General features: G+C 29.4%; 5 protein-coding genes across 5 annotated transcripts, besides 14 other annotated features; 1 reads left to right on the top strand and 4 right to left on the bottom strand.

The window, feature by feature from the left end:
• Positions 1-630: 630 nt before the first annotated feature.
• PVX_086875 (variable surface protein Vir27-related) lies at positions 631-1,643 on the top strand (the record flags this gene model as incomplete). Its single annotated transcript, XM_001608269.1, has 2 exons — positions 631-642; positions 777-1,643. 2 exons carry the CDS (start codon positions 631-633, stop codon positions 1,641-1,643), a joined length of 879 nt encoding a protein of 292 aa, XP_001608319.1.
• Positions 1,644-2,563: 920 nt separating this feature from the next.
• Positions 2,564-2,701: a microsatellite.
• A 227-nt stretch (positions 2,702-2,928) lies between these two features.
• Positions 2,929-2,955: a microsatellite.
• Positions 2,956-3,036: 81 nt separating this feature from the next.
• Positions 3,037-3,084: a microsatellite.
• A 469-nt stretch (positions 3,085-3,553) lies between these two features.
• Positions 3,554-3,580: a microsatellite.
• Positions 3,581-5,254: 1,674 nt separating this feature from the next.
• Positions 5,255-5,274: a microsatellite.
• An 87-nt stretch (positions 5,275-5,361) lies between these two features.
• Positions 5,362-5,381: a microsatellite.
• A 23-nt stretch (positions 5,382-5,404) lies between these two features.
• On the bottom strand, positions 5,405-6,961 carry PVX_086880 (variable surface protein Vir23-like; the record flags this gene model as incomplete). The annotated part of the gene is made up of 2 exons (XM_001608270.1): positions 6,300-6,961; positions 5,405-6,163 (listed from the first exon to the last, which is right to left on the bottom strand). The coding sequence occupies exons 1-2, from the start codon at positions 6,345-6,347 to the stop codon at positions 5,405-5,407; spliced, it is 807 nt and encodes a 268-aa protein (XP_001608320.1). The 5' UTR covers positions 6,348-6,961.
• Positions 5,486-5,521: a microsatellite.
• Positions 5,856-5,919: a microsatellite.
• Positions 6,962-8,607: 1,646 nt separating the features above from the next.
• Positions 8,608-8,652: a microsatellite.
• Positions 8,653-10,083: 1,431 nt separating this feature from the next.
• Positions 10,084-10,884, bottom strand: PVX_086885 (hypothetical protein; the record flags this gene model as incomplete). Its single annotated transcript, XM_001608271.1, has 1 exon — positions 10,084-10,884. The coding sequence occupies one exon, from the start codon at positions 10,882-10,884 to the stop codon at positions 10,084-10,086; it is 801 nt and encodes a 266-aa protein (XP_001608321.1).
• A 127-nt stretch (positions 10,885-11,011) lies between these two features.
• Positions 11,012-11,827, bottom strand: PVX_086890 (variable surface protein Vir8-like; the record flags this gene model as incomplete). Its single annotated transcript, XM_001608272.1, has 1 exon — positions 11,012-11,827. One exon carries the CDS (start codon positions 11,825-11,827, stop codon positions 11,012-11,014), a length of 816 nt encoding a protein of 271 aa, XP_001608322.1.
• A 256-nt stretch (positions 11,828-12,083) lies between these two features.
• Positions 12,084-12,138: a microsatellite.
• A 300-nt stretch (positions 12,139-12,438) lies between these two features.
• Positions 12,439-12,544: a microsatellite.
• Positions 12,545-12,926: 382 nt separating this feature from the next.
• Positions 12,927-12,954: a microsatellite.
• A 1,314-nt stretch (positions 12,955-14,268) lies between these two features.
• Positions 14,269-14,297: a microsatellite.
• Positions 14,298-19,481: 5,184 nt separating this feature from the next.
• Positions 19,482-21,422, bottom strand: PVX_086895 (hypothetical protein, conserved; the record flags this gene model as incomplete). Its single annotated transcript, XM_001608273.1, has 3 exons — positions 19,482-20,327; positions 20,454-21,230; positions 21,384-21,422. The coding sequence occupies 3 exons, from the start codon at positions 21,420-21,422 to the stop codon at positions 19,482-19,484; spliced, it is 1,662 nt and encodes a 553-aa protein (XP_001608323.1).
• A 1,984-nt stretch (positions 21,423-23,406) lies between these two features.
• Positions 23,407-23,453: a microsatellite.
• Positions 23,454-25,591: the final 2,138 nt, after the last annotated feature.

The raw sequence follows: 25,591 nt of genomic DNA, 5'->3' as shown, positions 1-25,591 counted from the left end.
TTTATTCATATTTAACAAAATAAGAAGAGTGTTCATTATTAATATTTCTTTATACTTCTTTATTGATAAAATTATTTTTTTTTTTCCCCATCATTATGAAAAAAGTATATTTTTTAATTTTGAATTTTTTTTTATAAACTATAAATAAAGTAATTTTCTTAATAAAGTATAAATCAAGAAAAATATTTTGCAGTTACTTATATGAAACCATATTTTCCCTTAATAGTGCTATATAAGCAATAGTAGGTGTATATTATTCTTAAGAATGCCATGGCACATATATATAATAATAATTCGACTTAAAATTACGCTTGCGAAAAGGATGTGTGCCTCTTATAAAAATTTTAATTATGCAAAAATGTATATATATAGAATTTTATAAAAAAAAATTATTCTTTTTTCATGAAAGGCTTCCATTGCAAATATGTGTATATCAACTATCATTTGACTATTATATATTTTAATTTAATATGAAATTGAAAAATATTTAGTTTTTTAAATAGATTGAAACAAATCCTTATAGAGATACACAAAACGACTACTATTTCTTGCATATAAAATAATCTATAAGCATAAACATTATTTCTTCTTCAAATGTATGCAAGGCAATAAAGACAAGAACTATTAACAATGGCAGACATAGTAATTAACGTTTTATTAAAATAATAACATTTAGGAATTTTATTTTTATTGATAAGGGGTATATAAAAATTACTACATAATTTCAATAGGGTAAATTTTTCATTATTACTTTTTTTTTTTTTAATTTTTTGAAGGATAAACATATTTCGGAAACTTCTTCCTTTAATTATTATAGATTAACTAAAGAAATTCATAGATCCTCTGACCCAGAAGATGAAGCTAAATGTAATGCTTTGAATAGTTATTTGGGGGATAAATATAGCTCATTTAAGCAATTATGCATGAAACTCAGAAGAATTTTAAGAAATTATAATGATATATCCTTAAGCAATTCAAATAAGTCGATTAAGTGTCTAACATTAAATATGTGGATGCATGAACAAATATATGACTTGCTTGAAACCAATGAACAAAATATCCCTCGTAAAATTATTTATGAAATACGTGATATTTGGGCTGATTACACTCCATTCACTAATTGTGATATACTTGAAGAATTATCAAAAAAACGGGATTTTCTTGAAAATAAAAAACTTTTTGACTATACTATAAATTATGATAATATTGTGATGCATCTTGCAAATAAAAGGCACAGATGTACACAAGAATATAAGGATTACATAGATGAAATTCAGAGAATATATAATACACAAAAAGGTACTCATATTTCACAAGGTAATAAAGTACAATGCGATATATTAAATAATTTTGAAGAAATTAACACTAAAGAAAAGTTAGAGGCAGTAAAATGTACAAAAGTGCAAGATAGAGCAAATAATTTAATCGAAGAAAGTGGTGAAGAAATAGACGGATCCCCAGGAGAGCCAGGAACACCGGGACAAACAGGATCAAGGGGGAGAACGTATTTCCAAGGACCTTCTCCAATATTACCTCAAGCAGAAGGTACATCTCCCACTAAATCCGTTACAGCAGGCATTTCACTTGCAGGGATTCCAGTCTTTTCATACCTTTTGTATAAAGTAAATTCCGACTGTTTGTAAAAATAAAATCACTGAATATGTCTACTGATAAAATGTTTCTATTAAACATTAATTATGCCGTACATCTTTTTAATGTTTGTTATATTTATTACTTCAATTAGTATACCCCAGTTAGGACCATGTTTGCATCTCGCGCACGAAGGAGAAACCCAATTGGAAGTAATATTTACGGAGGAGAACATTATTACATGGAAGATATGTACCAAATGGGTAATGATATCCATCCAATGATGGACAATAGAATTGGTTATCATCCTATGTGAATAACTGAGAAGAAAAAGTGTAAATATTTTTTTTTTGCTTTATCACATATGACATTAATTTTGTAAAGAGGTCCGCATCGCTGATACATAACGCAAAATGAAATAAACGTTTAAAGTATAATACACATGGAATGTATAATAAAGGAAAAATAAATATCTCTTCTAAGCGTATTAACATATGAATACTTAAAAAATGAAAGAATTTCCTACCGATGTTAAAAGTAATAAATGACATATGGGCAAATTTATAACACAGTAAAATATATGACAAGCTGATTTTCCGAAAAATGAAACGAAAATGTGCATAAATAGAAAAAGGCAAATAAAAAGGGTATACAAAAAAGAGATTAATGTTGTACATTTACATAAAAATGAAATAATTTACTTTTAAATAACAAAACGTGAAAGAAATGTGCTATGTAAAATGGAGGAAGTATCTTATATAGAATAATTAAGCACCCCCAGCATAAATATTAGTAATTTAATTTTTTCGTTTTTACTGTAATTATATATAGAACAGAAACGTAAACAGGACATTTTTTAAATTCGAAAAAGGAAGCTATATAAGAATGAAAAGTCTGCATATATCTCATTCTTTAACATTCATATCGTCAATTTAGTGTCTACAACACTATGGTACATTATTATTTGCAATTTTAAATAAACGAATTTAAAATATTTATATACAACGAATTCATATTATTACACATTTTTGCATTAACTAAATGCTATTTTTTCGTAAAGAAATTGATGAGCGGTGCCATCCTATCGCTTATGAAATTTCTACATAAAAAAATTTTTTTTTTTTATAAATATAAACTCACACTTTGTTATAAGAATTATAGAACTAGATTAATAATGCTCTAGATAAGCAATGTTTTATATAACATTCTGTTACTCACCTTAACCAAAGCGTGTCACCACAAAAAGCATACGCTTCTATAACAGACACGAGATTTTCCCTAAACAATGCATAAGTTAAGAGTTATAAATATGATGTAATACGTAAATAAAAAAAAAAATCCTTGTATGTACTTAAAAATAAGTCGTAAATATATCTGAAAAATTATATCCTAAATACATACATCTTAAGGGGAATTATAATGCCATATATTATGCGTCAACCAAACAAGTCGTATAATATGTTTTCTTTTTTACTAATCGCATTGCATTCATATCTTATTTTGCTTGAATTGTGAGTAAATATTTATATTTACAAATTTAGAATAGCACATATTGTTTTATCCTTTTTACCCTTTTTTATTTTTTTTTTTACATTTGTATATTATTAGGAAAACTTCTTCTGCTTATTAAATGAAGCGTTTAAAACATAATGAACTAACAAGTTAATGTTTCCCTTTTTTAAAAATAAACATGCATATGCAAATAAAACAATTAAAAAAAAAAAATTTACCTATAACCGCTGCATGCAGTAGGTTATTTTTAAAACAAATTCAATGAAATATATTGATTGAGCAAAATAGCACATTGCATGTGTGTAAAAATAGTTGGCAATAAGGCTAAATTGTTTTAATGTAATAATATTACACGAAACATGCCTCCATAGGTAATAATATTTTACATCACATAATTTTGGCTATTCATAAATTTTGACATGGTAACGGAAAACCATTAAATGTTGCATGCGCATATTATTAAACAAATAATATTAACAAATTGATAAATCGGAAAAAAGCAAAAAAAAATTATCTTTTTTATAATATTAATTTTAAATTACGAAAACAAATTGTATGACCAAAAAGATAATGCAGTTTTTCGTGTATCAGTTTATTCAGGTAATTCCTGCCCCAATTAAAGGCACACATTCGGGTAGCCTGTACCAACAACATTTGAATAGAACCTGTTAAACTCGTTCAATAAATGTGCTAAAGTATGTTATCCGTTTTAGGTGTATTCAATTTTGTTAAATTCTATCAATCATCATATTTTTCGACACATAACCTTTGTCACAGCTTACCATACGAATAGTTGCATGGAATGAATGTATGAACCATTTCTGAGTAACTTATTTGGGTTACTATTGCTCGTCTATCTCGAAATTATCCACTTCGTCATTCCTTCCGTTATTATTTTTTTTTTTCCTATTTTGTGAAAGATTACCACAGGTAATAATCTACGCTTATGCTTTTTATTATGTCTCCCTTCCATCTACTATTAACCAAATATGTGTTATCCAGTTTGGTAGGCTATGTTTAATCGCGCGTTCTGGGGATTCATATTTCTCGACTGTAATCTCTGTTCTAGCATCTCCTGTTCAAATTCTTCATAATTATTTCTATACACATTCATTGGATTTCCATGCATCCTGGATCCTAGTGGAGTGAACTATTTTGTAAATAAAAAAATGCGAAAAATGTATGTAATATTTTTGTTTTACGATTACCTTTATATGCAAAATAAATAATAAAAATTGTTATTAAAAATATACTTTTTAACACTATATCGTGTTTACTTTGTAAAAAACGAAAAAAACTAAGGAAACTCCCAATAGGCCTAACACACCTAATACAGCGGTGTAGAAAGGATCAGATGTTAGTGAAAACTCTTCTTGCTTGGAAGGACGAAACTGATTGGCAATATTTTTATATAATAAGCGTTGTTCCTCTGATTTCTCTGTTATATATTTAGAGTAGTGTTCAATGGATTGGGGGGGCTCTACCTTTTTAAAAACTTTTTCAGGTTTTTCTTTATCGCATTTTAAAGGTAAATAAAGGTTGTGCGGATTATACTTTTGATCACAATTGAAATATTCTGGGCGTTCAGTAAAATAGTGTTTATTACTAAAATAAGTACAACTCTTCTTTATATATTTTGCGTATAATTTATTAATATTATTGAGATCGTCACATGATATTTTGCATTTTTCCTTATCAGAACCAGTATAATCATTAGTATTACATTCAAAATTCATAAAATAATCGTGCAAAACCTTCCAGTCTTTCCATTTGTCTAATGTGTAATCAAAGTGAACATAACAATGTTTATACATATATTCTTTCATGTTAATTTCGTTCACTACGTTGTAAAGTTCTTTAATCACAGGATTGTTGTGACTATAATTGGATTTAACGTCACTTATTTTCATCAATTCGTCATATACCCAGTGAATAAAATGTGAACATCCTATATTGCGCTTCTCTCTATTTTCTAAATTAGTCACATTTATTAAGTTCCTGGAGAGTTTTTTACAAAAATTACTGATCTCGGACTTTTTATTTATATTGGTTCTTTTATTACAGTATTCTTTAAACGTTTCCATATTGTCATCCTTATTGAAATGTTCGTATAAACCGTAATGGGCTACCTCCTTTAAAGCATTATCCTACATTTTAAACCGTAAAAAAAAGGATCACACATAAATACAAATGCTTAACACAAAAATGGAATTACTAAATCATTTTAAATTTTTAATGGAATGTACAGACAGAACGAAATAAATAATAATAATAAATCGCATTTTATTTTCCGCACATTCTTTTAGAAATTGCACTTACAGTAATTTTTTTTTTGTTTAACAGTGACTTCACGATTTCGATTAACAGGTTTTATTTCTGGTTGTTCTGTAAGGAATGAACATGTAATTTTAAAGTTTTCATTGAATAATATATTTATCGTTTCACCATAACAATTTGTTTTCATGAAATCTAACTCATCTTTTCCTTTGAACTTGTTTTCAAAATCTATTAATTCTGCACAGTACTCTTTTCTACCATTTTCCTTTTGCATTTTTTTGTATAAATCAATCATATATTTTATGTAGTCACAATATGTCTTTTTGTTCCCCTCTCCTATTGTATTAGACATTATTAAAGTTTTTATGTAATCAAAATATTCTAAAAAATCGAGTAAATATTTCTTATTTTTTAATACTTTCATATCATAAGATTTTACAAATTTTCTATAAAAAAAGTTATCTTCTATCTTATCAAAGCATTTTTTTTTTAAAAGAGTTTTAAATGCTGTATATAACTCAAACAGTTCTGAATGCTTAGGATTAGTCTCACTTAATTTACCATATAGCCAATATATAGAAGCATGACAACTTTTGTTATGATCATATTTAAAATGTTTCGTTATATCATCCCAACTTTCTATATTTTTTTCAAAATCAAAACAAATTCGGATAAGCTTATCATAATTTATTTCTCTACATGTATTAGTTCTGTAATATGAGCCTAGTACATAATCTAACAAATTATATAACATATTTGTACTTCTTTTTTTTTCAAAAATTTCCTGCAAAAAAAAAGAATTTTTTTTTAATTATAAACTGACTTTTTAAGTAATTTTTTTTTCTATTTTACATAGAGACATATGGTATACTTAGTTAATTTATTGTAAAAGATCATTTTAATGGAAAATGGAAAATTACATCTTTCTCCAACAGTTTAAGAGCACTCTTCACTACATCATCAGCCATGTTAAAGAAATAATATGAAAATAATTATAATTACATAGTTATATAAACGTTTACTATGGAATCACACCATTTGCCATCATGTGTAGCAACTGTTTTTGCAATAACATAAAACAACGATAAGAAGTTCGTGAAATGACAGGTGCTATTAAAATGACATATATTTTAATGTTGCTACGAGTATAATACGATGTAAAAACGTTGAGTAACAAACAATTTAAGATAGAACCAAAAATACGATGTAAAATGAAATATTTTATAAGAGTGAACTACTTTATAATAACTAAATTTATTCAGATGGCTATATAGTCCTATTATATGTTACATAATGGAGCAAAGTTTTCCTCCATCATACATATGTATAGCACTAACTTTATGTAAAGATGCTCAAAAATTATTTTTTTCAATATATTATGTTGTTTCTATGTAAGCGGAAATACTACTATAATGGGCAATTTTTTAATTCCATATTTATCTCCATACCGCTGCAACTATTACCAAGACATTAATTCTTTTGATGCCTATTTCGTACAATGTTTGGTACCACCACAAAGCGAATTCTTGCAGCAAATATTTTAATTATGTACATAATAAATCAAACAGAAATGCTAAGAAATGGAAAATAATATGGTAATTTATAAATGTAAATTATTTAAAGGCACAAAAAATATTACGACCCGAATATCTTCATTTTTTGGAAATTACCGGAAGGATTATCTGCATAACGTTACTATTGCTAATCGCGTTCCTTTGCTGCCACCATTTTTATAGGGTAGAAAAAAAAAAAAAAAAAAACACTATTTAATTATACATTACAACTTTGCTCCTCCCTTGCGCTAATTTTTATCTACTAATATGGTTAAAAAAAATGCCAGAAAATCGATCTGTTATTTTTTAAAAAAATTTGAAAAAATATTACAAACTTGCAAGGAAATATAAGAGAAATAAAAAAAATGCTTAATATACTTTTATGGCATTTATGAAAGGGGAGACGATTCAAATAAATATGCGAAAAATATGAGACTGTAATCACAATAAAAAAATATCCTAGTGATTCTTTATTATGAAAAAGTGTATAGCTGTCCATAGTAACATTCTCGCATATGTTTTCCCATTTTAGTCACCTTTTTGGCGCTCACATTTGTCCACTCCATTTCAAATTAAATGCTATAAAAGGGGCACCTAAATAATGAAAGAAATGATTTTCAATTTATGGATATTAATTTGCATAAAATGTTCTTTAAGATGTGCCGTAAAAATAAATATTATCTACCGTACCCTCACAATAAAAATCTTTGCAACAAGTAACTGCCTTTAATGCCTAATTGAATATCCACGAATGTAATTCTTTGAAGACGTTATAATTTGCGTTCCTTTTATAGAATTGGAAACTCCTTTAATGAGGAGCAACGGAAATGTGCAAACGCTTTGCGTAGTTTAGTAGTAAACACCGAGATAGAACACTTTTCAAATGCAACAAAGTAGTGCAAATGTAACTCTTATACACGCATAATTTAACCTATTACGAACGTAACCATATTATTTTCGATTAACAATTGCGCGTGATGGAGAGTATTCACTAATAGGGAAAAAATAACCGCCCCTCTGATCGTGGAACGAAGCACGCTCCCACATTTTACATAATTAATAATTAAATATTACGCCAATTTTTTGCGCTGCTATATTTTTCAAAGAGTTGGTAAATTTATCTGCCAAATGGAACATTAGCAATGCTACAATAGTGAAGCATTTAACGTGTTCAAAATGGTCGTTACGGACCAGCGATACACATTGCAGTAGCTCGCAAGGTAAGAAATAAAAATGTTAACGACTGCTGATGTATCTTCACAAAAATGAATTTATTATTTTTATGAAAAGGATGCTCCGAATGTAGCACCTTTTTAGAGACAGAAGTTTACAAAAAAAAACAGAAAAAAAGTAAAGAAAGTTGTATTTTTTTTTTAATTCTTCTCACGAATGCGAGCAAAATTAACAAACTCAACGATTAAAAACAAAAAAGGAGGCTACTTAAAATAGGTAGCAAGGCTCTCCAAAATGTTAATACACAAATTTGTCAAAAAGAAGGTCCTTTCAGATCCACTTTTTCGCTTGACCTTCAGCTGACACATCTTTACAATTTTTTTATAAATGGTGTGCATAAGCGCCTTCACAACTGCTTCTCCCACTTCTAGGCACAACTGGATAACTCCATCACTGTGCGGGGGAGAGAGTTTGTGCATTCAATCGATTATGCCTTAAAAATTGTTAACTCCTCTTTTGAGTTACTAGCTTCATAATGGGGTTAACTCATCACACAATTTTGTTACGTGTTTAATGTATGGTTAGCTATACAACGGGTTCGTCGATATTAGGGTTAATCGTTAAGGCCTTTTTTGTACAATATACCGTTTTAAGCAGATTTCCTATTTTTTTCTATTTTTTTTATCGTATTACTAATCGGGCAACATATCAGTTCTATCATTATGCCTCTTAACTTCCTTTGCTTGAAACACTTGCTATTCCTCCCCAGAACGTCTAAATTTTTTTAATTATTCTGATACGCTATACGTAATCGTTTTTTTTGTGATTTTATTTTGGGGGGGATTTCTCTTAGATCTGACAATTCCTGCTGCATATGTTTTTCTAGCATGGCTTGCGTGATATCACGCCTGTTCGATCCTCCTCTGTTTAACCAAGTCCCGACGGGGGTGAACTAATAAGTATAGACGAACAAAAAAACGGTAGTAATGTATTTATTTTGCTACTACTAATTTAGGAGAACAAATAATCAGCATGAATAGACACGTCTCCAATCTTATAATGCAGGGCCTACCTTGTAGAAGACGAAAAACGTGCTAAGTATTCCCAATAACGTAAAACCAGAAAACGCAAACCTGTAGAAGGGATCATTGTAAAGTTCTCCAAAGGAATAACCTGTTAAATTGCTTTGCCTTATAATTAAATCTTTTCTGTTTACTGTTACATTTTTAAATATTTCACCTGCGCTTTTAATGGGCTTTTCACCGTTACAACCTAATTTAGTAAGTAAATCTGCAGGATAGTATTTTTCATCACATTTAAAATATTCATTGCAATACTCAGAACATTCTTTGAGACCATAAAAGCAAGAACAACACCTCGGAACGTATCTTTCATACAAATCTCTTATGTAATTAAGATATCTACAATGCAAATTGTTTTCCCGTCCTACTATAGTAGAAGTAATAGCTTTCTTAATGCTTTCGTAATTTTTAAAATAATAATACAAATGCTTCTTTTCTTTTAAAATATCTTTACTGTCATAGGGATTATAATGAAATAAACACTCGGGAATATTTAAACGATACATAATATCATATACTATGCTAAGAAAATTAAGAGCTGCAGGTTTGTCCTTAATGTAACGTTCATTTTTACCAAACAAATTCCATATGTGATCAGATAACCAATAGTAAAAATGTTCACATGCTTCAATTCGATCTTGATTCTGCTTTTTAGAAATATCTTCTAAATTTTTTGAAGTCTTCGAACATAAAGCCTTTGCTCCAGGAACTTTTTTCTCTAAAGCACATATATCCTTACAGTATTTTTGATAATTTAATGTATCGGAATTATTGAGTTCTTCATATTTGCCTAATACATTTAACTTTTTTAATAGGATATGCTGAATGTTAAACATAAATAATGGAACATATATATAATGAAATGGAGATTTTTAAAAAAGACTTTTGTAATCATGTTACGTATATTTTTTTTCCTTCAAAGGGGTAATTATAAAAAAGAATTTTAATAATATATTGTAACATACATAATTATCCGTATTTCGGAAATTTACAATATCAAATGTGTTACTCTCTTCGTCACATTTTATAACTACTTCCTTTTTAACCTCCTTTACAGTCTTTTTAGGCCCTTTTCCATCCTGTTCAGAATTCTCTGAGTTTATTGTTAATGGCTTGAGTTTTGGTAGTTGCGGTAAATTTACATTTCTACATGATACAGAATTATATTGATCATATGTGTATAAATGACTAAATTCTCTTAATGCGTCGTAAAATTCTGTATCAGGACTTTCGCCATATTCTTTTATTGCTTTTTCCATTTTCTCAACGCAATTTTTTGCATAATTCTTGCATTTTTTCTCTTTCTCTGTATTAAAAATTTCGTTTCTAATTTTACTATAATTATGATGCAAATTATATAGGAGATCCATTTTTTCCCATTCACCTGAAGAAATATCTTGTAGCTTACCTTTCAATTTGTTATCACCATCAAAAATATCTTTATTATTGTTCAAGTAAGTGAAAAAATTACTTATAAATTTATCTTCCTTTCCTTTCTCTCGTAATTTTTTATTTAACCAGAAGTTTAAAAATTTATAATCATTTATATCCAAAACTGTCTTTGTGTGTCTATCTTGAGACATAAAAATAAATAATCTTATAAAATCTTCACAAATTTTTTTATCATCGCTATCCCATTCGCTAGGGTTTTTTCTAGGATTATTGCATACGTAATTAGGCCATTCTATATAATTCATAGTTTCAGATTTTGTTTCACTCTCTTCATATATATGTAATTTATCGAAAATATGGTACTATAAATAAAATATATAAATACATAAATTTTTTAAAACTTTATTAAGTGTATTATTTTCGAGAAAAATGTTACATAAAATGAAGAGATACATTTCTATTCATTTTTTCAAGAACTCTTACTTTTGTTTTAGCTCCACTGTTACCTGAACCCAAACGGCCAATATTATTCTGATCAGATGCACTCTGAGATGTATCTCCAACAGCATTAAACCTTGCATATTTAGTTCCACGATTAGCCCTTTGATTCGGTGGTGTACATTTAATTTTGTGACTTTTTTCGGTTTCTTTCAAACGAGGAAATCTTCCTATTATTGCACCCAATTTTACCACATGCTCATCATAATTTTGTTCAAACAGTTCTAATTCTTTACACAGAGTACTATTTTCTTTATTATCTTTATTATTACAATAACTCTTATTAAATTTATTATATGTTGCAATACACCCATGTACGTACTGGCAAAAAGCAGCATATTTCTCTTCAGTTATGTTGCTAATTTTTTCTTTAATATTATGAATATGTTCATTAAAATTGTATAATTTGATTATATTCTCAAATTCTTTTTCGTGCAATAACCACTCAAAACCACATTTATATGTCTTATAAATATCTTTATCAAAATATTTCGTTAAATTTAACACACTTCTCATTTCGTCAAAAGTATAGCCTCGTTTTTTTCTTATAACATATAACCAGTTATTTAATTTTCTACATTTATTCCTAATAGCACCTTCATTACCAGAATTTTTTAATTCCATTAAATTCCTTAAAAATTTCCCATAAAACACAGGACGGTTAACATTAAAATCACGTAAATCCTTGTTAATATCATGGTAATACGCTTTATATTTATTAACATCATCCTCGCTTAATTCTCTGTCCATATCATCTATGGACCAATCACCCAAAAAGGAATACTAAAAAAATATAAAGACCAAACAAATATATAATCTCATAAATTCTTACTTTAAAAGTAACATTTTTTTTTTTTTTTGAATTTCGTGGTAAATACAATATTCAAATAAAATGATATATTCATATATGTTATTATTAAAATTAATATAATACTTTATTCAATATTTCCTCATATTTCGTCTTCTCCATTTAGTATTTATCAAGCAAACGAATGAAAAAAAATTAATTCTGTATATCTATATATTGTTCTTTATGGAAAATGAGAAAATAACTTGATTTGACATAAGTTACGCGTTTTTTTTTTCTCATAATTATAAAACATAAATATATAAATACATAAATATATAACTGTAATGATTTTTTTTTACTATTAACTTTGAACTACAACGTAATTTTAAGTGACAACCAAACTAAACTTATTCATTTAAGAAAATAACAAAAAGGAAAATTGTTAACATCTATCATATAACATATGGAACATTAAACCATAAGACAAAATCATGCTTTTCCAAAAAGGCGCCAAATGGTGATATTATAATTTATTAAATAAGTGAACAAATGTTATGGATATACCTAAATAGAAAAATATAATAATTTTATCGAAAATTTTGCTTAGTTGTAATAATACCCATTACGTTTTTTTTAATAAAATTTTGGAAATAATTACGACCCCTTAGAAGATGGCAAACTATTATTCGCCATATTTAGGGGCACTAAATTTACCTCTCTTTAATAAATACAAAAATTAGACCGATCACAAAATATATTTGTCTAGTCTACTTTAGCATGGAAAGAAACAATGCAGAAAACAGCCTTATCGTCTTTACTAACAGATGGTTCGTTAGAAAAAATAAAATTTTAACAATAAAGGCCATCACTAAATGACATGTATAGTAATGCTGTATAAACAAGTGGAATCTGACAAAAAAAAAAAAATATATATATATAATCCAGTCATTAAAAATAGTTTAAGTGTACCGTTGTTAACTCCTATGATTTACATATACCATGGAATATAAAGTAACTCCATTTGTCATTTTTCTATTTTCGTACGCAGCAAATAAATTAGTTAAATTATCCGTTTAATAAGGCATAGAGGTATACCACCATATGAATAATGATAGATTTATAAGCTCCATAAAAAAAAGCAATCCATAATGATAGAAGGATAAAAAATATTTTTTAAGGGACAAACCATAATTTTTTCTATGTTCCGGGGAAAAATCATGATGATGGCAGGATGGCGAAATAATTTGCTTTATAATCTTCTTAACATAAAGTATATCCATGCTTCCAAAAAAAAATGTTATTTTTTTTATTATGACATATATTAAATTATAAAGTAAATTTTTGTAAACCCATTTCTTTATTTTTCTCGAATAGTTTAATACATTTTACGAAATTTTGCATCTTCATGGAGTAAAATAGAAATCTCCTTTTGAGCATACCTTATTATGTATACCTATTTTTATTATGCCTCAGAAATTGCAACCAAAAATGGTGACCATGTTTTTCTTTTCCATTTAAATATGGGAGCAAGAACAAAAGGAATCATTTTACAATTCTTTAATTGTTTTATAATGTCTCCGCATGTTTATCCGCATTTAACTACTAGCATATTAACGTGTTGCAAATAAATGTACTTCGGGAAGGGTAAGAAAATGTCAAATGGGGAAATGACTCCTATCAGTGTAGTTATACATTGGCGTAGTTTCAATCAACTGCAACGTATGAGAACGAAGGGTATAACGTAGGAGTGCCTTCATAACATATACAGTTCATCGCTTTATAGTTTGACTTTATTCCTCCTTTCGCGATAGCTGATGGGGGGGATATGCCTGTACAATTGCTCCTTAAGAACTATGCCTTCTTTAGCTCTCCGTTAACAAATCGTTTTGATTCAAAAATAATAACGTGGTAGTAGTGTTCCATTATGCGCCTTTTTCGTGGCTAATCAGTTATCAATAACTTTGGCGCATCGGGAAATATGCACTTAGTGCATACAAATTACTACACGTCAGACACAAATGTGCCATTTTGCTGGTCATAATATTGTTACATATTATTTTAAAAATTCACCTAAGAATGATATCACTTGTTAATTTTCCACTGGTGAGTAATTTATTCCTTTATCTATTCGTTAGCATTGTTGGCTATTCCTAACTAGGGACTATTTTTAATGATTCTTTGCTATCAATTTGTTTTTTGCGAAATGGTTCTCATTGGGGAAATACCTCAAGCCACTCCGTCACATCAGATACGATAGTTTGAATTCTCTGAAGAGTTTAGTTAATCTTTTCGTTTTTATAACCCCTTTTGTCCTTTTTTTTTGAAACATGTAAATCCTTTTCCTCGTTGGGTAATCCATTCATTTAAGTGCCTTCTGAACTTTACATAAAACTAGCCGTGCGTAGGAAACTCACAAAATGAATCGTTTCCATTACGCATAGTATGTTAACGTACTAACCTAATCTGGTACACCTTTTTAACAGTTTATTGCAGCATATTGAGGAGTCACTCTGTTTTTCCTCTTTTTTCATTTGTTCAAATGTAATGCTGCTTAAAAGGGCACTACCATTATGCTGTGTGGAAAGGAAGAAATGGCTTTCCCACGATATTTACATTATAATATGCCAAACCGTGGTGATACGTAAAAATCGTTTCGCATGACTATATGTGGAGAATCTCAACTTGCTAACTTTCACTTTACGCATCAGATAAGCACAGCCTTTTCAACAACGCATGCATTTTGCAGAACTGCATAAAAGGAAAAATAACTACTAATGAATTTTATCTCATCTGCATGCTATTCGGTAAAGCCACATTTTGTCTTAACATCCACGCTTCACCAAAGTGTACACTAAAACATATCGTTACGCTTTCATAAAATGGAGTAAATAAAGACGTGTTATCCCACTTTTGTTCCTACTGCCTAAGTTTTATCGGAATGGCAAAAGTTGATGCACATAGAATGGAACGTATCCGTTAAAAAATATTTTCAATAAGCGCAAGCATGGTCTTATAAAAAATGCGCACTTTAAGAGGGGCGAAACCTAAATAAAAACATCTTTCTAATAAAACAAAAAAATGATAATATTGTACGTAAAGGTAAACCATTCAAGGGGGATAAATGCACCTTTAGATGGATAACTCTCGCTTCCATTCTTTCATTAATGGTAAGAGATGCTCATCAAAAGGCACAGCTACGCACCTCTTATCACACATTAAAAATGGAGTAACCATTTTGGGTGTCATTTCTTCCGCGTAATCCTTTCACGTAGGGTGATAAGCTATTTTGATTCTTTTCTTTGATGTACTCGCTTGACTTTGTGGCGACTTTTTAGGTGGCGGTTTGTATCTTTCCTTTTCCTCCAAATGACGATTCTTTTCCTTTCCCTCCACATGACGATTCTTTTCTTTTCCACCCACATGACGATTCTTTTCCTTTTCCTCAAAATGACGATTCATTGACTTTTCCTCAAAATGATGATTCATTGCCTTTTCCTCAAAGTGATGATTCATTTCTCTTTTCATACGTTCCTTCCTATTAGCCTTTGATCCTAAGGGAGTAAACTAAATACACAAAGGGAGGGTCAAAAAAAAAGCGTAACATTTTTATGTCACAACTATTTAAAAAATTTCGACATATATAATGTAAACATATGTACCACATAAACTCTAAAAAGTATTTTCTCTCACTTTGTAAAAGAAAAAGAAGAGTAATAATATTCCCAAAACTGAGAAACCAAACAATACAGTCATGTAAAAAGGATCACATGCTAATCCTCTGCATCCTTTTATTCGACTTCTAAGTATGACATCTCGATCAATTGCTAATGATTGTAATAAACTTTCTGGATATTCAGGTAGCGACTCAAACTTACAATTCAATTCCTTAAGCAATTTATAAGGATTTAAATCTCTTTTACATTTAAAAAAGTTTGGACAATGATCCCAATAATAACCAAAGAAAAAATACGTGCAGCATTCATTTAAATAATCTTTATACAGTGGCGCAATCGCAGAAACGTATTTACAATATTTCTCATTTTCAGGGTTACCAACCATAAGTTTGCTTCTAAGATGATCAAAGTTTTTAAAATAATCATGCATATATTTCTCACTTTTCCATTCATTGAAAGTTCCATCAAAATAAAAGTAATAAGGTTTATCATTTGCATCATCTCTGCAGTTTATGCCCCGAATTATTTTCTGTAATATAGCTATATCACAATGTGTAAGACTATTTTTTGCATTAGGATTAGGACTCGAATCAGAGTTTGTATCAGATATTTTCCATAATTTCTCAAGTGCCCAATAATTATAATAGGAACAACGATCACGTATATTTATTTCATCTTTCAGAATAGTAGATAATTTTATTAAATTCTTGCATATCTTTTTACAAGGTTCTCTATATTTTTCAGTTAGTATTTCTTTAGGTGTTTCTTGAGTACAACCATCATTGCAATTAACTCTACATGTATTCGTAACATCCTTTTTACACAATTTGTTAACATTTTCGCCATTATCAGAACAATTTACACAGCACATGCACTTACAGTAATCATCATTGTCAGTGTTGTTATTTAATCCATCATTCAATTCTTTATATTGCTTGCATGAAGGTAAGTCATTAGAATACTCGTTCTGAAAAATAGGAAAAATAGATTGATTGTAAAAGTCTTAAAAAGTTTCCATTAACGAAATAATTTGTTGCGTTTAACGAAATATACAAATTTTTAATGAAAAACGTTTACATACTTTATCACACAAGTTTTCTAAGTAATTCATTGTATCTTTAGACATGATAAGCAAATAAAATTATGTAGCATGATAGTGCGTTAATATTCTCAAAAAGAAAACTAGTCCCATAATGTAGTAAAAAATTAAATAATCATTTTATCGTAATTTTTACGTGTATATGAATTATCATTAGTGGAATACTTTCTAATTACATCTAATCATTTATCTGTAGTACTACCATTAACATAGTATTAAATTGGCACATTTATAGCAAAAAAAAAAAAAAAAAATCTCATTCTATGAAAAGAAGATCCTATTTTGTAATATAAAAAAGGATAAATGTGCTGATAAGGGGCATTATGGGGTAAAATATTTTTATACTATTCTAAACAGCAGCCTCGCGGAGTTATTCGTTTAACATTCCTTTATTTTTTTTAAAAAATACTATATAAAAAGGTATCCCTTCGAGTATCTATTTTTTCTTTGTAATGATAAATTTTACTTTTTTATTTTCAAGGCGACGCCAAAAAAAAAGGATTGTTCCTGGCGCATCCTAAGTATGTACTATTATAAAAATTTTTATCACAAATAATTTCATGCTACACGATTGAAATGTGTCATAGGATACATCAAAGTGGAAAAATTAAAAACTATACTCTAATGATGCATAAACGTAATGCATTTATTATGAATACTTTTTTTTTAATTACAAGTTTTTTATTCCTTAAAATAATTTAACTATGGTAATTAAAAAACATTAAAACTATTTCTCTTCTCTTTAAAGGACGAGAAATATAAGCATTTGTGCCTTCTATACGACATAATTTGTCATTCAAGGTACATATTTTAAACGGACGTTTTTGTTATAAATCCGTTTTTAATAAATTGAATAAATAAAACGAAAGCCTCGAATTGGAGTATCTCTTCAGATAATATAAAATTTCGTTATAGTTAAAAGGTTCAAAAGTTAGTAAAAAAAAATTTTTTTATACTACTGAGCATGCGCTGGATTCGAAATACCTTTACAATGTATTTTTTTCCCTATTAATATAGGATTAAAAGGGTAAGAAGTATAGTATGATTAAAGTGCGCTATTTGCACATATTTTTAATATTTCATTTCTCCCCTCCTCTTAATGTGACTAAGCATAGGAAGTAAAACAAAATTTGCAGCTCAACGTGGTTACTTTATCTGCGCAGCTCAAATGGAACACCTATATTTTGGGGGGGACCCCAATATGATATTGTCATATAACATATTCATATCAGCACATTTCACCGTTTATTAATTACCCTTTTGATCATATTTTTCAGCATGCAATAAAAGTAATAACACTCACTACTGATATGCATGTCGAGGTTATCCCTTCCGAGCACTACTACACAAAAGAGAATTTTTTTTTAATTCTTTTTTTCCTTTTAGATGGAATCCCATAAATTACGTAAACTAAAATGTAACGAATTACAATATAAGTATAATGCTTGATAATTCATATATCATCCTATCACCGTACCATCTTACATTTTTTTTTTTTAACTACCACTTAATCCATGTTCGCAAAATGGCATATTCCCATTTTTGCTAAATATATAGGGGCTATAAAAGCATGCACATTTTTTACATGCAAAATGGGCTATTAATTTATCATTCATTTTTTACTCCCTCACTCCATATTAGTATCACTATTTCTTTGTAAAATGTGAAAGATAGTATGCATGCCCATATAAAAGACTAATGACAGGCATAAAAATGCACCTCTTTCATTCTTCCATTAAAAATGCACAGCAGGAAAAATATATATATATATATATATATATATATATTCTCATCAATTGTTATGATTGCATCTACCCACAATTTGTTAGTACTACTTTTTAAAAATAGACCTCAAATGTAGTAAATCATTGAATGGGGCGCAATACAAAACAAGGAAAATATTAACAAAAAAAATAATTATTATTTATAGCCAATAAAATGGTAATACGCAAAATATAATAGAACAACGTGAAAACCTCATTTGGGTTAGTTCATCCGATTGGTAACCCCCCTATTGTATGATCCCCTAAATGATTGCCCTATTTTCCATATTTCCTTTGTGTATAATTTTGTTATAACTTATGTTTATAACCGTTTAATTATTACTTCTTTTTTTTTTTTTAAAGTGCTAATATAATTATTTATCCCTTTAATATATTCACGCATTAGTTAGTAATTTAATATGCTTAACACAGTATAGACCAAGCCGTTCCTGGCCTTTCACATTTCACGAAGGGGGGAAACATTCCTTTTTATATATAACATAATAGCATGGTATTTTACCATTTTTAACGCTTATATGTTACCTACCGACCATAAAATATTATTTCTTTTGTACTACTTTTAGATGCATACAATTTTTCATTTCCGCTCATGTTCTAAATGCACATTTGAATAACGTTTTATATGCCATTGGTGTAATGCTAACATTTGTGCTTCTCTTGACTATTCATTTTAATCAGCTTTTCCCAATTTTTAAATTAAAAGGCCCGCTAAATGTATTTCTAAATAATCGTGCAATTCTTCTTCTAATAAAGTTGATATCATGTGTTGTATAATTGCTTTTCTCATCCCGCAGTTTGATAAGCCAAACGTATTCTTTGTGGTTTCGGATTTTTTTTCTTATCGTTCGATCCACGTGGTGCCCTCTGTCTCACCTCTTCCTCATGAATTACATTTTGAATTCTCTTTTTGTTTATGGCCCTCTTTTGGGAGCGGGATCCCAGAGGAGTAAACTGATATTCCAAAAAAAAAAAAGGAAAAATGCATCAATATAACAATTTTTCACTTCTAAATATTGTACAAAAGAAAATTCAACAAAATGTACAACAAAAACTTGTTCTAATGCGAAATTTCGCCTACCTTGTAAAAAATAAAGAACACTAAAAATAACCCAAGTACAGAAAAGGCAGATAAAACGGCCACATAGAAGAGGTCACAAAATATTGAATTACATTGGGGTCTCAATGATCTTAAATGTATAAAATAATAATCAATGGCTGTAGGTGTTCCTAATTTTTCGAATCCTTTTTCGTTATCCCCTAATTTTTCACATTCAAATTCTTCATAAAGTTTGTACGGATTATAATCCTGATGACAATTAAAATAATCATCACAGTTGTTATGGCATTCGTTAGAACGAAAATAACAAGTGCAACAATTACCTATGTACTTTTTATATAGTCTGTTAATATCTTGAACATAATCACAACATGTTTGTTTATATTCTTTTTTACAAGGTGAATGCTTTTTAAGGCTTTTAAAAACCATAAAATAGTCATGCATATGCTTCATTTCTTTTAATTCACCCACTTTTGTATTAATCCTATAATCCACGTAGCACTTTTTGTTTTCTTCAAATTTTCGATTAATTTTGTATATTACACCAAAAAGGTTACTAACATCACGTATGTCAACAATGTAATTAGAATTATTACTAAACGTTTTACTGATTTGGTCGTATAACCAATAAGTGAAATATAAACAGCGTTCCTTATTACCTTTAGTAAGGTCCATACTATGTAACTTTTTAAAATTTGTTTCTATCTTAGCGCAAAGTGTGTAAATTTTACATTCCTTATCTATTGATGGTTTTATTTCCGAGCAATATTCATTATCTTCAGACGAATAATTTTTATTATTAAAATTTTCGTAGAACTTATATTCATTTAATTTTTTTAAAATATCCTAAAATATAAAGAAAAACAGATAATTATATAAATATTTTATTTTATATTATATCCTTTTCTATCAATTATATTATATCCTAATAGATAGTTATAAATTTTATTTTAATTAAAAAGGATAATGTACTTTTTCATATCTTTTTTCAATATCATCAACTGCATAATTAAATGTTTTTTCACTACATTTTGTAAATTTCTCAAACCTTTTTTCTTCAGTTGCATCTTTAGGTTTTTTAAATTCTGGCAATTTTGGTAATTTTACACCCTTACATGATTTCTGATAGTATCTATTAATTTTATATAAATCATAGAAATCTCTTAATGCACTACATAATTTTTTATATTCTACTTGATCTTTATCTTCTTGTACATAACATATATCTTTAAACTTGCTATATTCGCCAACACAATTGTTAACGTAATCTGAACATTTATTGTGCTCATCCGCTCCATTATCTCCTATACTCTTAATTTTATAAAAATTTTCATACAATTCATACATTATTTTCATTTTTTCATAATATTCTTTCTTAATATCATATATTTTAACCTTTAAATTATTCAATTTAGTCTCATCAGCTATAATATTTTTGAAATGTTCATATGCCTTAGGTCTATCCGATTCAGATATTGTGATCGCCCCTAATTTACCATTAAGCAAATAGTTAAAATATTCAATATAATTACCAATTTGAATATTATTAATATCAGTATTATCAGTTTTATCTTTATACCAGAATAAAAAATATTTCATTAATTTTTCACAAACCTTTTTAATTTCCTCATTCCATCCTTCTGTAGATTGAATTTTTTCACACGCAGAAATAATTTTATCTGGATCGTTTACTTTATCTGCTTCTTTTTCACTGTCATTGTATGTTTTTAAATCATAAAATATTTTATACTAAAAGATATAATAAAATTTTAAATACATAAACGAGGGTGAATTATTTTCAAAATATTTTCTATTGTACTATTACAACATCATAAAAAAAAAAGAGATACATAAAAAATAAATAATTATATATTTAAATATAAGCTCAGAGTTTATTGTTACCTCTGGTTCAACAGGTTCTCCCGGTACGTCCGCTCCCATTATATTTTTGTATTCACGCTTTGAATTAATTAGTAATTCTCGTGAGGGTATAATTAATTAATTTTAATAAAATATGTGGGTATAATTTATTTATATATTACTCATCCTTCCTAGTAAATTATAATTTATATGTAAAAATCACTTCGTCATAATAATTCATTAACTATGGTTCAATATTTCAAATTAATATCGTTTTCGCATTTTAATTAGAACAAAAAAAACGTTAAAATTTGAGTTATATCTTACACTCTGCGTAACCTCTCCTTTGAATTTCCCATTTATTCGATGCTACATAACAACATCAACGTTACAAGCAGTAAAACACGTTATGTTAACCTACTAAAAAGTATACCACACCCTTTATGCAAATGTATAATCAATTTCGTGTTACTTTTGTAGGAAATAAATTTATTCGGTTGAATACATATTCTTAATAAAAATGGTGTATATTTTTTTACGAATTATTATTTGTACTCTCCTTTATGGTTAACATGTATAATTATTGTTCGAGCTAAATTTTAAAAAAAATATACGAAATTTTTCATAAAATGGAAAATGTTGCAAAATAAAAGGCGAATAACTTCTATGATATAATAAAAAAAAAACAAATGTTCTCGAAACTGATTTTCTTAGTTCTACAATTATGTTATTGCAAAATGAATCCATCGAATTAACGAAAAACTGTTCCCTCTATTTCCGCTCCTTTTCCCTCTCGTCAATGCTAAATTTGGATTAGTTGCTCACTAAAATTTTAGCAATAAAGTAGGTATATTTTCATTACTAAATAGGGTTAGGCATTTTTTGAAGAAAAAATAAAACACTTTTGTTATTGTAAAGATAAATTAAAAAAAAATCATATTTATTTAATTTTTGAAAGGAAAAAAAATGGCGAACAAATTATTTACAGCGCAATAGAAATAGGATACCAAATTATCGCAGTGCACTTACTGTGCGCAATGAGTTCCTAAATATAAATTTTCGAGCATTTTTTACATTTCTACGACATTAACATGTTATTTAAATTTTTTTTTTTTATGTTTTTCAAATTTTCAACATATATTTCGAAATTTTCGCTAAATAGCAAATTTTCATTTTCTAAAATGTGACTAAAGGGTAAGTGATATAACCATGCACCTAATTTCGATGAACTTTCCAAATGCGTTATGAACAATTATGTTCGCACATAGTGCTATACGATAGTAGCACTCACATGGCTACACTTAAGAAGCATAACGTATTTCGCGCCTAATTATGGGGAAACACAGTAGAATTATCTTCAAATGAGAAGAAACAGATAACATTATCTTTGATTGATGCAAAAATATGCAATGTAATTTTTTTCCAAAATATTCGAATTCTTTTGCCTTCTGACAAAATAAATAACACATTTTTTGACGTTTTAATGAATAGTGCTATACGTGAATATTCACATCACTTCAATTTTAATGCTTCTACCTGGTTTGAATTTTTTTTTATGCGAATTTTAATTTACTCCCTGGTATTCGCACTTTTAAGTGCATCCCTCCAATAAGGCAAAGGGATGGCCTTTTTTCCATTTCTTCCTATGTAGGCAATACAAAATGGAAAGCTAATAGATTAGCAGCGCATCATTAGGAAATACAAAAATACGACGATGAACGCAACATATGTACTTAAAAGGAACATTTTTTCATCCGCATCGATATATAGATGGCCAAGTAAATGGCACCGATTCGGCCCTTTCTTCGTTCCATAGAAGAGTCCCCATTTTTAAATAAAGCCTTCGATTGGGAAGGGCTACAATTATGTATTAAATTAAAGCGCCACGAAAAGGGCACTATTAATGTACGCGTCTGTATAATCATATGCCGCTTTGGACGGCGTAAAAGCGATATGGACAAAGACGCGCAGTACCTTTTACATATATAAATGTATGCCTATAGCCACTTGTGCGTTACTGCAGGATTGTAATCTGTGGTCGCTCCCTTTTTGTTAATTTTTTTGTCATATAAAAAAGTTATAATCCTCTTTGAAGTACGTCTCCCTAGTTGAAAGTTTATATTTTTTCTTTTTTCCTGCTTAACCATTCCATGGTCACCTAAACGTAACATATCTTATTCGGTTAGTTTAAGAAGGGCATATCATTTTGCTCGACTAGATATGCGCTCTTCTTCTCTACGTCATTTTGTCACCATTCGAAGATCACATTCTTTTTGCATTACTGCTATATGCATTTTTACTGCTTAATTATAAACTGACTGGGGGTGCCTTTTCCCCGTCAGCCACTTTTTTACAAATGCGCCCCTCGGAGTGGTACTATAACAGGATATCTAATGAAACCCCCTTTCAAAACACTCTTCTGACGCATTTGTGCTAATTTTCCTGCACCCACTAACAACATTCTTAAGATTTTCTGTTCTCAATTCAGCTGACATTTTATTTTTTACAACAGTGGCGAAACGTTTACGCACCATGGTGGGGTATGCACATGTAACCCCGGTGGACACTCCATTTTGACGGATCACCATTCTGATAATGTAACCTACCTACAGTTTCGGCACATTTAGGAGCATGCAAAGAGAACCTCCCAGAGGGGCGCACCAAAAGGTAAATGTAAAGGGGCTACATGACTAATCCTATGCATGCGTAAATATTGCACTAATAAAAATATAACAGTGATCAAATGGCTAAGTTATGAACTGTAAGAAATTTCTATTCGCCCCTTCTTTTGAGGAACCCCTTTTCGAAACATACATATCCTAGAAGCGCCTTCCTCACAGTTATTACGGCTTATTCTATACATCAAAAGAACGTTCAAATGCATCCCATTCTCAATTAATTCGCCCTGCGGTGCCATAGTGGAGTTGCATTTCGTCCTGCTGTATAACGAGACGGAAATTTCTTTTTGGAAACACAAAACGGTAGTAAGTCCCCTTTCCGGTGCGTCATAAACGTGCACATTCGTTGCATTATTACATTTTCCCTTTTCACACATGTGTACGAACAAAAGAATGTATTAATAAGAATACCGCTTATGATGTAATTTTACTGAGACACTAAGGCGTCATTTTTGGAGCCCCCCTTTAAATACAAATTTTGCAGAACCAATTTTTGCGTTAATTACATGTGGGTACATTTACCTGCAAAATGAATGAGCTAACCGAGTAGGCCCTAAACCATTGGGGGGCATAATCTGTGTAAGGTTTACGCTATCTAAGTAGCTAACTAGCTAGCCATTTTTCGAATTTAAATTCGAATTAACGCTGCTCTCTAGAAAATGGGGGGGGCACTCATTCGTGGCGTTACATGTTCGCCTTTCCCCTAATGAAGTGTCCAATTTTGTGAAATTTTTTATCCTGCCATTTGGCAGCTCCCCCTGATGTGTCGCCATACGTTTAACTAAGCTTATTTTTTCGACGCTTTCGCTACGAGGGGGACAGCAAGTGTGCTCAGGTAAAATATGAAACATTTTGGGAAAATATATTTACCGCCTCACTATGCGATGACATTTTAATATTTTACTAAACTGTGAGGAGTCATTTCCTGTAAGTTTTCCCATTTTCGATTTATACTTGACATCCTTTTCACGAGAAGGGGAATTTCCCCCCCGGGGGTTTTCACAAATGAGAGCAACGTATGACTTTCCATTTTGCCACTATGCATGGACCTCCAATTTCGCAACCGTTTGGCTCTCATAATAGGATGGAACAAATAAAATGTGCTCACACAAGTCACACACTTACGCTTCAAATTTTTGTCCGGTCGACTATCAAAGTTACGCTATTACGACCCTTTCTCATTAGTACCCTCCCCCGTTGCGTACAATTAATAAAATTTGTACCTCATTGGTATAAATTACATGCCACTGCTGAGTGAACTCTTAAAAAGGGTGATAACCTTACCGTTAAAGTGGGAAAAAAAAAAGAAAAAAATTGAAGGTGCACTTCTGCTCATGAACACAGTTGTCATTTTTTCAGAGTCGCAAATTTCTCTCCCATAGATGTGAAGGTTCCATCGCAGGGGGAAGGAGGCAGCTCAAAAAAAGGGCATACTTCCATTCGCACAGTAGCCCATCGAAAAAAAAAGCGGCTTATCCGTAAGAGATCCTTATGGACCTCATTTTTTAGAAGCGTACATAAGCCAGCTTCACCATTTTGTTAACAGAAAAAATGCAGTAAAAAGAGACCATT

Source organism: Plasmodium vivax, chromosome 7 (genome assembly GCF_000002415.2).
Source record: "Plasmodium vivax chromosome 7, whole genome shotgun sequence".
NCBI lineage: Eukaryota > Apicomplexa > Aconoidasida > Haemosporida > Plasmodiidae > Plasmodium > Plasmodium vivax.
This window is presented reverse-complemented; position numbering and strand designations above follow the sequence as displayed.